At 40.7% G+C, this 13,432-nt stretch overlaps 1 protein-coding gene across 8 annotated transcripts in view; it reads left to right on the forward strand.

Moving 5' to 3' along the window:
• KCNMA1 (potassium calcium-activated channel subfamily M alpha 1) overlaps positions 1 to 13,432 on the forward strand; it is a 544,144-nt gene that overhangs the window by 381,268 nt on the left and 149,444 nt on the right. For all 8 annotated transcript variants that reach the window (XM_077930638.1, XM_028729135.2, XM_077930634.1 and 5 more), the window contains exon 15: positions 8,728 to 8,837. In XM_077930638.1, coding sequence (XP_077786764.1) covers positions 8,728 to 8,837 — 110 coding nt within the window. The remainder of the gene's footprint in view (positions 1 to 8,727; positions 8,838 to 13,432) is intronic.

Raw genomic sequence — 13,432 nt, forward strand, 5'->3', positions numbered from 1 at the left:
TGCAGCAGGTACCTCCAAAGGGCCACCTACGGATGGCCCTAATGTGATGTTTAGGAATGCCATAAATATATGTCCCCAACACACACACACACACACACACACACACACACAGTATATCCTGTTTTGCAAACAGGAATGCTATTATATAGAATATTTGTTTTATGCTAGGATTGCTTTAAATTCTGTAAGTTAAGAAACGGGAGTCATTCCCAGAAGATTCTCACTGGGGAATTCATATTTTTCTCCTCTTTTGTTAAAATGAAAGAAGAAGGGCGGAATTATTGTTGGAGGAAAGTGGCTTACAATTCTGATATTAAACAGAGTTGCAGATAGTAAACAGAAGAAAGCCATTTTGGACCAATCTGAAACCGAAGAGTAATACTGGAAGAACCCTGAAGTGCATCTGTACCCTTTGAAAACGCCCCCTCTCCCCACTTTGCACCTCTCCTTCTCAAATAACTGGAGATTTTTTAATGGGAGATAATTTTTTTCATGAAATGCATCCTCTGCGCCTCACTTCTGCCCTTTTCAGTTCAGGGGGTAGAGGGAAAAAGTCACAAAGAAAGTAGAAAATATGCTCACGAGCATATGGGTATCACATATTCCAAAGGGGAAGCTAACAAAACAGGTGCATCTATCTACATGCCACCACAATTCCAAAGTTTATCAGACTTATTTGTGCACATATATTTTGTTGGACCTCAATCTCATCCTGACCCAGCCCCTCTTCCACAAAGTCCAGCGCTTTGTTCTCAGGCTGCACACGCTCTATGTGGGGCTGCCTTTGAAGGTGACCCGGAAACTACAACTAATCCAGAATGTGGCAGCTAGACTGGTGACTGGGGGCGGCCGCCGATACCACATAACACTGGTCTTGAAAGACCTACATTGGCTCCCATTACATTTCCAAGCACAATTCAAAGTGTTGGTGTTGACCTTTAAAGCCCTAAACGGCCTCGGTCCAGTATACCTGAAAGAGCGTCTCCACCCCCATCCTTCTGCCCGGACACTGAGGTCCAGTGCCGAGAGCCTTCTGGTGGTTCCCTCATTGCGAGAAGCAAAGCTACAGGGAACCAGGCAGAGGGCCTTCTCGGTGGTGGTACCCATCCTGTGGAACACCCTCCCACCAGATGTCAAAGAGATAACCAACTACCTGACATTCAGAAGACATATGAAGGCAGCCCTGTTCAGGGAAGTTTTTAATACGTGACATTTTAGTGTATTTTTGGTCTTTGTTGGAAGCCGCCCAGAGTGGCTGGGGAAACCCAGCCAGATGGGTGGGGTACAAATAAATAATAATAATAATAATAATAATAATAATAATAATAATATTGCAGGATGTGTGCGCCTGCAACAGAGTGATAAAACATGCAGCACAGTTACTGTTGATGGTGGTTGTGCTCCTGGGTTCTGCTCAGTGCCAATTCCCTGTCCTGTTCTGCATTTGTTTCAAACCTCCTGGCCTTACTCTGGATTCTTATCAGTTAAAAAAGAAGAGAAAAGCCTGTGGGTTTTTGGGTTTTGTTTTGTTTTCAAAGGCGTCCAGCAGCAGTCAAGAATGTGATTACAATCACGAACAGGACCACAAAAACAAGAAGCAAATTTTTTTAGCATTGAAGCTTGCATGCGTTGCCTCGTGATTTTGCTGGCGGAGTGCATTGCCCCCAGTTCTGTGGAGATAGGGGAATGGCGAGGTAGTCTCAGTTGCTCCCAGGCCATATAGAAAATGCTTCAGGTAAATAACGTTAGTGGAAATATACAATGTTAGAAGCTTGCCAGCAAAATCTGAGCAGAAGTCCTGTCATTTTTGGAAAAATAGATTGAAGTGGAGAGTTTCTCTCTCTCCCCCCCCTCGCTAGCCTGATTGCAAAGCAGGATAATACATCATAAATGTTTGATCCATCACTGACAACAGTGCATGATCAGTGGTGACATTGCACATACTTAACTGATTATGGCTTAACTTTGCAGCCAAATTATTTGTCCAAACTCTCCACAGTAAAACAAACTTAGAAAACCAAAAATGCTATTTTGCGTCTGAATATTTTTCTTTTGCTTTTTTTTTTTAAAGCAGCATTCTTCATATGGAAACTCTTATTTTGCATCTAACCTGACCAAAGGAAAACAAAGCCAAGAAAACCAAAGTACATAACATTCAATTGTGCATGATCTGAGCAATTTCTGAAAATACTTAGTGTATGTATGTGTACACACACACACACACACACACACACAGAGAGAGAGAGAAAGAGAGAGAGAGACAGAGAGAGAGATAGTAATGTGGATTTTAATAGCAAAAGAAGAAATAATTAAAGCAGAAGTAATTTATAGGATGTACCCACATCAGAGTTATATTACTGGTAAAATAATAAAATACTGATGAGTACATAAATATGTACATATACTCAGGACTAGACAGAATTGTTGCTGTATGCGGAAATAGTATAGCAAGTTAAATGCTTATCTACACTTACGTTTTGCCCCTTTCAGACAGAGGTCCGCACACTAACGCTCCGTCTCTTTTTCTTTTCTTTTGCTTTGTTTGTTTGCTGCCTTGCACTGAGCTTTCCCCACGAAAACCCACTCTTTAAAGCCGAATCGGAGCAAATGTCAATTCGGGAGTTCCACGGATTGACGTTTGCGCTGATTGAGCTTTAAATAGCAGGTTTTTGTGGGGAAAGCTCCATAGGGCCCCCCTCAAAAAAGGTGCTTGGATACAGAACAAGTGCGGGAAAGAATGTGTGGTGGGGGGTAGCCTGTTTGGTGCCAACTGTGAGGTCCTGGAACCTCCACTTTGCTTAGCTGGCTTCACATGTCATATCAGCTGTGCAGGTCAGAATGCCCATTGTTGGGTCAGCAACAATCAGGCATCATCTACCAGTGCCTGTGCACTGACAGGGGGCCCATTGCCAGCCCCTGGACCTCCCTGGCTCTTCTGCTACTGGTCCACCATTCACATTTGCCCTTTTGAGCGAGAAATCGGTGACAGGAGAATAGTCCTTGATAGCCAGGGTAAGTGAATGGGCAGCAGTGACCATCTCAGTGAGGAGGTAGATGAACTCAGGGAGAGAGCCCTCCAAATTCTGGGGGAATTGCTGCAGGTAGGTTCCTGAAATCAGCATGTGAGCGCACATGAATGGCAGTTAAGGCCATGTGTACTGCAACTCATGGCCACACTGAACAGCTGCTCTCCCAAGGTGTTGGAGTTAACAAAATCATTATCTTCTGAACTGCCCTGAGATCTTTTGATGAAGGGTGGTGTACAGTGCTACCTCGGGTTAAGAACTTAATTCGTTCTGGAGGTCCGTTCTTAACCTGAAGCTGTTCTTAACCTGAGGTACCACTTTAGCTAATGGGGCCTCCCGCTACCGCTGCACTGCCTCCGCGCAATTTCTGTTCTCATCCTGAAGCAAAGTTCTTAACCTGAGGTACTATTTATGGGTTAGGGGAGTCTGTAACCTGAAGCATCTGTAACCCAAGGTACCACTGTATATATAAATGAAATAAATTTGATTGCAAGTTGCACCTCAAAAATACCTGCTCTGTCTGAACAAACATTTATCTCCTCTGTCCTCCAAAGGAAATTCACTATCGGAACTTCCTATTGTATTGGGAAGGGCCTGAGGGTAGAAACCTGCCAAGGTGTTTAATTTCACAAGTGACAAGGATATGAAACACATCAGCTCCTTATAATGTGCACAGGCCAGATTTGTGTCTAGTCGTACTCTGTACTTTGTACTCATCTTTTCCCTCTGAACCTTCTTGCCTTGCCCATGGTTTCACTTCATGCTGTTTCTCTGAGGTCCTAGATTCTCATGCCCTCTTTTCCCCTATGTGCATTTTTCTACACACACACACTTTTAGTGTCATACTTTATTCCCGATTGTATCCTTTGGATCTGCTGCTTGCAGCTTGTTGTGTGTAATGAGAAAGCAATTCCACAATTATTCTCTGACTGTTCAAACTGAATCGACACTGATTCACTGTTCAAACCGAATTGAATTGAGGAGGGGTGGGTGGGAAGAGTTTTGTTTCTCTACCAGAACCTGATGTGGCTCATATTTTCCCTCAGAGGACAGCTGGTCAATAAAAGGGAACAATATCTGAACTGCTAGACGTATGTTAAAGGTAAAGGGACCCCTGACAGGTCCAGTCGTGACCAACTCTGGGGTTGCGGTGCTCATCTCGCTTTACTGGCCGAGGGAGCCAGTGTACAGCTTCCGGGTCATTTGGCCAGCATGACTAAGATGCTTCTGGCGAACAAGAGCAGCAGCACACGGAAACGCCGTATACCTTCCTGCAAGAGCGGTACCTATTTATCTACTTGCACTTTGAAGTGCTTTTGAACTGCTAGGTGGGCAGGAGCAGGGACCGAGCAATGGGAGCTCACCCTGACAGAGGCCCACGGATATGTGTGGTGGAGTTATCACTTTGAAGAAAGGAGGAGATAAGGACAGGGAGGGACTATGCACTGTTTGTAAGAAGGAAGGAGGCATGCTGTATATAGAGCGGGTTTGACGGGCTGAGGACTGGGCTAAGGGGTGTTTGGCTTAGAGGTAGGGAAGGGAAACCTGTGGCCTTTCCAGTGATGCTAGACAACAACTGGTCAACATCCCTGACCATGCTGCATTCGGCTGGTGAGAGTTGGAGCCCACAGCTTTTGATAGCTGCAGGTCCACCACCTCTGTTCTAGAACTACCTGAGCTGCTGTTCCGTCAGTAATTACATAGAAGTAGAACTGAGCTAGTTGTGGCTTATGATGTCACTGCTGCACTGTGACCTGACAACCCTGACTGGGCAACAGAAAGACAGGAAGCAGCAGAAAGACTAAGGGCTGAGTTTCACATATTAATATGAACTCATTCGCCAATTCTCATCCTGCAGACTTTTAGCCCTGGCGAATTTACGACTGATTTGGTTAAAAGACAGAATGTAGGCTCCAGTGGTTGTCCTTGGATCTCCGAAAGTCTCATGAGGCATCACCACGAAGTTTAACCGAACTGGAAAGGTTTATAAACAAAACATACATGCCTTGTGAAAAAGCACTTGGAGTACCGTGAGAAACAGACCTTCCCTTTCCTTTTATAAAGACACAATTCTGTCATTGAAGACACAAAGTCTATATTGCTTTAGCTCCATGACAGCTGATTTTCAGTACATGAGATCTTCAATCTCTGTACAACATGGGCTAATAAAGTTGAGCCAGCAACAATGGATTTCATTTCAGAGCACAGGTTTCAGCTGTAAAACCTTAAGTTTGTTTTGCCGAATAAACTATTCAGGCACTGGGTATAAATCTCTCTTTATTAAGTACTGAAGAGCCTAAGAAAATAGATGTGCTTGTTTCTTTCAGATATCATGTGCTGCAGAACCAGGCTTTATCGCCATTTCATTGTTGTTTCTGTGGATGTGCTAGCTGTTTTAGGGTTTGATAGTTGATATATTCCTCAAAGGTTTTCATACACTTTGGAAGACGTATGACTTCAGCTTGTGAAATGACAAAGTTGAAAAAGCACTTCAGAGTAAAATTCAGCTTAAAAAAAATATGACGGTATGGGACAGTTTTTATGTTTCTGATGGTGGTTTTGGTGATGAAAGTGAGTAACAATCCTTCAGAAATCTTTGTAATGCTAAACTAGTTGTTGCAGTTCCGTCCTTGGCAGGAGAAGCTACTCTGCTGGGCCTCTTGGAAGCACCAGCAGATACCACCATTTTCTCCTGACCCAAAAGGCTTTGGAGAAAGGGAACATAGTGGTGGTTTTGATGGTTCACACAACCAGCTTGAGTAGCACTGTGCTCACTTTAAGAACATTAGAAGAGCCTTGCAGGATCAGACCAAAGGCCCATCTAGTCCTGTATCCTGTTTGCTCTCAAGCACTCAAACAAGGGTGCTTGCTTTTGTGAGTGTCCCTGCTTAAATGCTGACAGTATTCTCACAAAGGAGTCACCCAGGTCAAGCATCTCTCCTCCAAAATGAATGTGGCTGTGGGTCCCACTTCACTGTAGTTGCCTTCCACACTGTTCTAGCAACATATATGAAATGATGAAATCTTCTAGGACAGCATTTGCCAATCTGATGCCCACCAGATGTTTTGGACTATAACTCATCGTCATCCCATGCTGGCTGGGCTGCTGAGAGTTATAGTCTAAAACATCTGGAGGGACCAGATTGGCAAAGGCTGGTCTAGGAAGTGTGCACACCCCAATTTTTGGCCAGTGGCATGACCCCTCCTTTCTTATGATCCCTCCCCTGATTCCCCCCTCCAAACCACCAGGACTACACTCGCTTTTTAGGAAAAGATTAGTGTTCTGCTCCAGCTTTAGTGGGATATGTTGAGCTGCAGCCTAAGACAAGCTGTAAGTTCAAGGTATTAAAATGTGATAGTGGCAAGCAAGGCCAGTGTTACTCTAATGAACTCATATCAGTGACTAGAGCTGAAGGACCTGATCAGTGCATTGGAGGGAGCGCAGTGGCCAGAATGGTGCCCATCATAAGTTGTTGGACTACAACTCCCATCATCCCTGACTACTGACCTTACTGGCTTGTGGCTCATGGGTATTGTTGTCCAACATCATGTGGAGGGCATGATGTTCTCTATTCCTGGCGTAAGCTGTTCTGAGATATCTGAAGGAAGAGTGGGATATTCAGGTTGCATAATAGCAACAATAATCTTGACATCTCCCCACTAAATACTAAAATAAAGAGTAGAGTAGTTAGCAGTAGGGTTTTAACCAGAAAATCAGTAAACTGCGTGCATCATTTGTATAAATACTGTTTTAGAATTACTAAAAATTAAGTTGGGCTGAATGATCCAAGGAGAAATATGAAACTAGTTCTGTAAGGCCTTACAGTTCATTGATTTAAATCAGGTTGTTTCAAAGTAAGTATTCATAGGATTGCAATCTATCTCCAATGATGCCCTTTTTTCCACCTACAAAGGTCAAACCAAATTGTCTCTATACAAGAGAATAAATTGTGGGGTTTTATTTCTGCAGATGCTTATGTATGTTACTGATTTTCTACTGCTAATCCATTATCAGTTCAGAGGAAAATGCTTGGGTTTTTTAATTTTACTATTTTAATTTACTATTTTAATTTTACTATTGGATTTTTTTTTTTACTATTTTGCCTGGACCTTATTTTGATTTGTGCTCTACATGGTAATATGGCACTTCTATTCCTTGATTGCTAGCTGTCTGACCCGTTTTGTAACCAATTACACACATGCATATCTACCCCTCTGTTTTCTTAAGAACATGGAGGAAATCAGTTGTTAAGGGGGGGGGTCATTTCCCCACCTATATTTGTACATGCCTGATCGTTGAAGCATTAGATTGAAATCGTTGAGCTGCTTCCCATAGCAAACAATGCTCACTTACAAGTGGTTTAGCTCTATGACCTGAAATGCATTTGTATCTGTAGTAAGAAACCATCGTTGAAAGAGTCTTGTGTTTTGTGGAGACACACTGGCTATCATTGATGCTTTTCTGAAGCAGCTTGCCCTTGAACATGACAGTCAGATATAAGTCATTGCCTCAGGATGTTTTCAATTGATTACTGAATGGCTACAGAATTAATTTGGGTATCTTTCAGCGAGTTGCTCCAGTTCAGTGTTTTAATTTCTTTGCTTGACTACTGCTGGAGACATGCATTCATATTTCATTATAAGGAATTTATATGTCACATACATATACTTAACAGATAGATTATTATTGGTTGATTGTTTTTAATTTATTGCCTGCGGTTCACCCTAGGGTCCCAGGGTGGGTTACAGCCATTTAAAATGCAACATTAAAATAATATTTAAAATCTACAATTACAAGAAAATAATACAATGACAAAAAATAGGGTGGGTCTATAAAATATACATCTTGTTGTGGATTTAAAAAAATCAGGAAAAGGGAGATAGATAAAACTGCTATAAATTGTTGTGCTGATTGAGATGTTTAATCTGAAACCAAGCTGGATTGGAGTTTGTTGGGGTCTCTGGCAGCCTCTGTTTACATCATGGATGTTGGCTAATATTATGTATGTATAATTTGTATCGTTTTATTGGTACTGTTGCTGCAGGTTTGTCATGGCCTTTGGCTAGAATAATAAAATTATATTATTAATTATTATTATTATAAAAAACAGAAATACACACTGCTTACATGGCTTAGTCATTCCTTCATAAGACTCAACATCAATTTGCTGTTAAAAAATAATAAAAATACATGGGTAATCCAAAAGGGGGCAGATAATATTTTCTTGTAGTAGAAAACTGAAATAGATGGAAATTTGTGTATATCTATATCTGTATCAATAGCTGGCAGCCCAATCCTATGTTGGTTTGTTCAGAAATGCATCTAATTTTACTGGGAGAAAGCACTGTGTAATACTGTAGCCTTTGTATACAAGACACATCTGAATATTTTTCTCACTAAACTTTCCAAGTTCCTCCTGCAATTCATAGGACTTAGCTTACTTTAATCTAAGGCCATTGTTCTCCAAAAGTTGCCTATATTATTATTATTATTTTTCCTCCTTGCTGACAATTATAGAGAGAACATGCAATGGAAACTTAACAGACATAATTAATTGGTAAAGCAAATAACTGAGATACCATGTTTAATTACCTCAAAATTGATTTGTTTTTAATCACCTCCATTTGTTTTTGTGGAATGTGGTTGCAAATTCTAAAACCGTCTCTCCCCACCCCCTTTTCTCTCTCTCCTCCTTTCTAGATTGAGGAGGATACGTGGCAGAAATACTACTTGGAAGGAGTTTCTAATGAAATGTATACAGAGTATCTTTCTAGTGCCTTTGTCGGTTTGTCATTCCCTGCTGTTTGTGAGTAAGTATTTATACCACCATTTATTTGTAAGCCGCCTTCTTCCTCTCAAATGGCACCAGAAGCTCCTTGTTCCAAGCCCCAATACAGTTGTACCTTGGTTTTTGAACAGCTTAGTTCTTGCAAGGTTCTGGCTCCTGAACGCCACAAACCTGGAAGTGACTGTTCCGGTTTGCGAAATATTTTTGGAAGCCTAACGTCTGACAGGGATTCCGTGGAATCCCATTGGCTGCAGGAGCTTCCTGCAGCCAATCAGAAGCCACGCTTTGGCTTCCAAATGTTTTGGAAGTCGAACGAACTTCTGGAGCAGGTTTCGTTCGACTTCCAAGGTACAGCTGTACCATGGTTCAGTGTTAATGCAATAGCATTCCAGGACATCTTCAGATACTAAGGGTTTTTTTTTTTATGTACTGTAAATGCATTTAGAATTGATGTGAAGCGGGGGTGTTTTTTTGGAAACGGACTACTTGTGATCTGTTTCTTAGACCTATCTTCCAAGAAGTAGGACATTGCACATTTTGTAGACATACCATGAAAGCACAGAAATTGGCATGAAATCCTGCTCCCCATTTTTGCTTTTTTTAAAAAAAGCAGGTATGTAGCTCCTATCGCTGTGAAAATGAGCTTGGAAGTGTCTGTGCACATTTGTATGAGGCTTGTGAGCTGTATAGGATTTCCATGGGTCAGGTGGGGCTTGGGTTCCTTCATAACTCCCTAGCACCTCCTCCCATCAATAGCTGAAGCAGAATAAATTAAGCAAATCTAGGCAGAGGGGTATTATTTTGCAATATACATGCAGTCACAGAATCATTCTTTTGTTTTTCCAGAATGCTGATATTTACTTACTTTAAGTCAAAGTACACAGAGGACTGGTCATTGCAGAATGGGATTACATGACACATTGCTTCCATTATGAACAATAATAAAAACTGGCCAAAAAAGAATTATTAGTGCCAACCTCAAGTTCAGGCTTATTTTATTTTTCATATAGGTACATTTCACAAAGAAGAGAGCTATGTTGACCGAGACATATTTAGGATACTGACATATTCTGGGGTTTGCATTGCATATATTTTCATACCTATAAAAGAGCTGGACCAAAATAATCATCTACAGAATGAAAATAGCTACATAAGCTGTTGTGCAAACACTTGGATGCTCTAGTAGGTAAATTCTATAGTGGATCTCATGCTTGCATAAGATATTGTACAAGGTCTTCTGCAAGCAGAACATCAGCCTTGGGTTTAATTTTAAACATGCAGCTATCTAGGTATAAATGTCTCTTCCATGAGTTGGTTCTGATTGTGGCTGGGCACTTACAGACTTCCATGAACTTGCAGACAAGCCTCCTGGTTTAATCAAAAGTAGGGGAATTTAACTGTTGAGTAGCTACAACCAGGTGACTGAGCTGTACACATGGTAAAAACGAAGGGTTATGATGGCGGGGGGGGGGGGAGAATTGTTTATAACAATTATGTCAATAGTTGTCTTGCATGCCAGAGAGTTTATTACTATACATCATTCACAATGCCTTCAATAAAAGTGACAAACTGCATCTGTCATCTCCATCATATAATATGTGCAGTGAAAAATTTCAGGATTGTCCAATACAGTAAATCAGCTTAACATGATTAGAACTGAACTTCATTAAAAGAGCCAAATACATTTCAACCAAAGACTTCTTCTGTGACTGTTCTTAACTGATCTATGACCTCTTGATTCATATTAAGATACAAGAAATGGCCTCTAGCTAGTACAATAAACATATTGAATATAAACTTTATTGATTAATAATATACATACAGATACTATCAAGATATACAGTGGTACCTCGGGTTGCATACACTTCAGGTTACATATGCTTCAGGTTACAGACTCTGCTAACCCAGAAAAAGTGCTTCAGGTTAAGAACTTTGCTTCAGGAGGAGAACAGAAATAATGCTCCGGTGGCGCGGCAGCAGCAGGAGGCCCCATTAGCCAAAGTGGTGCTTCAGGTTAAGAACAGTTTCAGGTTAAGAATGGACCTCCGGAATGAATTAAGTACTTAACCCGAGATACCACTGTATACTGGAAGGCTTTGGTCAAAACTATTTTTGTGTTTTTAATGAAATTCAGTTAAATCAGTTTTTTGCTTTTCTTTTCCTTAAACGTAGTAAAGTTTAAACCATTAAGAAATATAACAGTGTGTAACCAAACAAAGCCAACACCACATTGGTGAAACGTCATTGGAGATGTCAAAGATGATGACTTGTTTGTTTTTTTGGAGACACCCAACTTACCCTTTGATCCCAACGGGACAGTAGGTCTGGTGGCCAAATGACCAACTGATATCCAGATCCAGGGGGGCAAACATTGTGTGTGATGTCATAATGCCATAATGTCAAAGCTGTGTCATAATCAGGTTACCATAGAGGCAGATGTGAGGGCATCAGGCCATATGTGTGTGTTGGGAGCAGGAAGGAAGTACCCAGACTGAAAGGTGTTGCCTAAAATAGGTTGCCAGGAAGGAACCTGTTGTCATAGTAGGGTAAATAGGTAGAGGTGCATATTTTGAGGGATCATATTTTCATGGAAATTGAGGCTAGAACCCAAGGAAACAGCGAATTGAACATGTTATCAGTAATGGCTCATGTTCACAATAGTGGCTGGCTGCATAACCACTATTATGCAACAGTAAGTTGCATAACTGTTTTCCATTCTCCTCCTGTGTGCTATTTATTGATCATAAGCAGTCAGGGTTGCCTCCATCTGGTTATAGTAATAGCAGGGCCACACATAGTTTCTAGGCTTGAGCAGTTTGATCGTAGCATGCTGATTTTAGCTATGCTAGTGCTAACATAGTTTGAATATGTAGCTCAAATCATGTTCTTACTTGCAATGAAAATAAAGCACCATCTATTTCACACTGCAAGTCTTCATTCCATTTAGCCTTCAACCTACACAGACTGTGACAAACTTTGGATAAAACATTTTTATTTCCACATAAAACTGTGTTTTTGTTTTTTCAAAATTAGTAAGAAGTTTCAAAAACATTTACATTTCTGATGATTTGGCCATATATATTTTTTTTAAAAAAGAGGTGTTTAATTCCTGTATTAGTAACTATTTCACTATGAGATACAGATTATCACATAGAAATCTAATTCATACATAATAAGGTTACCACATTTTTTTTCAATGAATCCGGGGACACTTTTCAACTTCAATGGATTTTGTATGGGGACTGATTTGTAAATCCGGGAACTGTCTCCGGGAAACGGGGATGTCTGGTAACCTTAAATTATACCATATATTTAAATTCTCATCACATAATCAAGTGAATCTCAGCAATAATATGAGGATTATAATTTTACTCTTTTTTTTGGGGGGGGGGGTACTTTTGGACTCTTTAAGTTGCATGTTAACTTCATTTCCATGTAGCATCATTTCAGAGGCCTGATTCTTTCATTGTTATGAAGGGGCATGAAGATGTGAGGTATAGAAATACATAAGATGCTTTCCTACTCATCCTTTTTCTAATCACCCCTGCCACTGTATAAAACTGATTTGTGAGTTTATGTGCTCACCATTAGCAGGGTTTGCAGTAGTTTGCAAGGCTTGGCGCTTGGCTTATTAATGTGGTGAGCAGTCCCCCTGGCTTCGTATGAATCTGAACAGAAAATGTCACCTGCTAAACATAAAATCTGAAACGATTCTTGCAACATTTTGCAGTGCAGCTAATCATGCCCCAGTGGGCATGGTTCACGTGAAGCAAACCCACTGGGAGCAAAAGCTCAAAGCATTTTTCATTGTCAAGGCAGCTGTGTTTCCATATGGTTCTTGAAAACATGCCTATGCTATGCCTGTGTTCAGTCTACGGCTATCATTTGTACCAAGTGCTGAGGTAGAATCGCTAAAGAAAGAGGCCTTTAATGAATTTTAGGAGCACCCCCCAAAACATTGGCACGCTCCTGAAGTATTTGATTATCTGGAAACTTAATTATCTATTTTCTGATTTAAATTAAAGAGAGGCAGTAACTCAAACTTAACCAACATTTTAATGATAACATGATTCCTCACTTCGGGTTAATTAAAGCTCAGCGGCAATTAGGATGTGGTGCTGTATATCACCAAGCTTGGAGCATGAATATTTTCATTACAGCAAGGAATTTGTGTTTTGTTTCATGGTAACATAGAATACATTAAAATGTGCTTGTACTTGGTTCTTGAAAACAAACATAAATTGCTTGTACTTATCGTTTAGTCACATGGCGGCACACCTATAATCAGCTGTTTTGATATAATATACAGAGATGGAGCACTTTAAATAGCCTTTCGTGCTTTAAAACAGTTTGTAATGGATATTGCTCTTTTATAGGGATTGATAATCCGGTTCTTAAATTGCCACCCAATATGTTGCCTGAAGAGAAATGCAAAGCAAAATGTGCGTGTGTGTTTCTTAGGCAAAAAGTCTGAGGAATTTGAAAGGAAGGGTTCTGATTAAGCTAGCACAGTTCTCAGAGGGCTTTTCACAAGTCTCAACCTTAAAAAAAGACGAGCAAAGAAAAGATCAGGGCCAACATGTAAATTGCAATTCAGAGCAACTCCAAGTGAAAAAG

This window comes from Podarcis muralis, chromosome 6 (assembly GCF_964188315.1).
Source record: "Podarcis muralis chromosome 6, rPodMur119.hap1.1, whole genome shotgun sequence".
NCBI classification, from domain to species: domain Eukaryota; kingdom Metazoa; phylum Chordata; class Lepidosauria; order Squamata; family Lacertidae; genus Podarcis; species Podarcis muralis.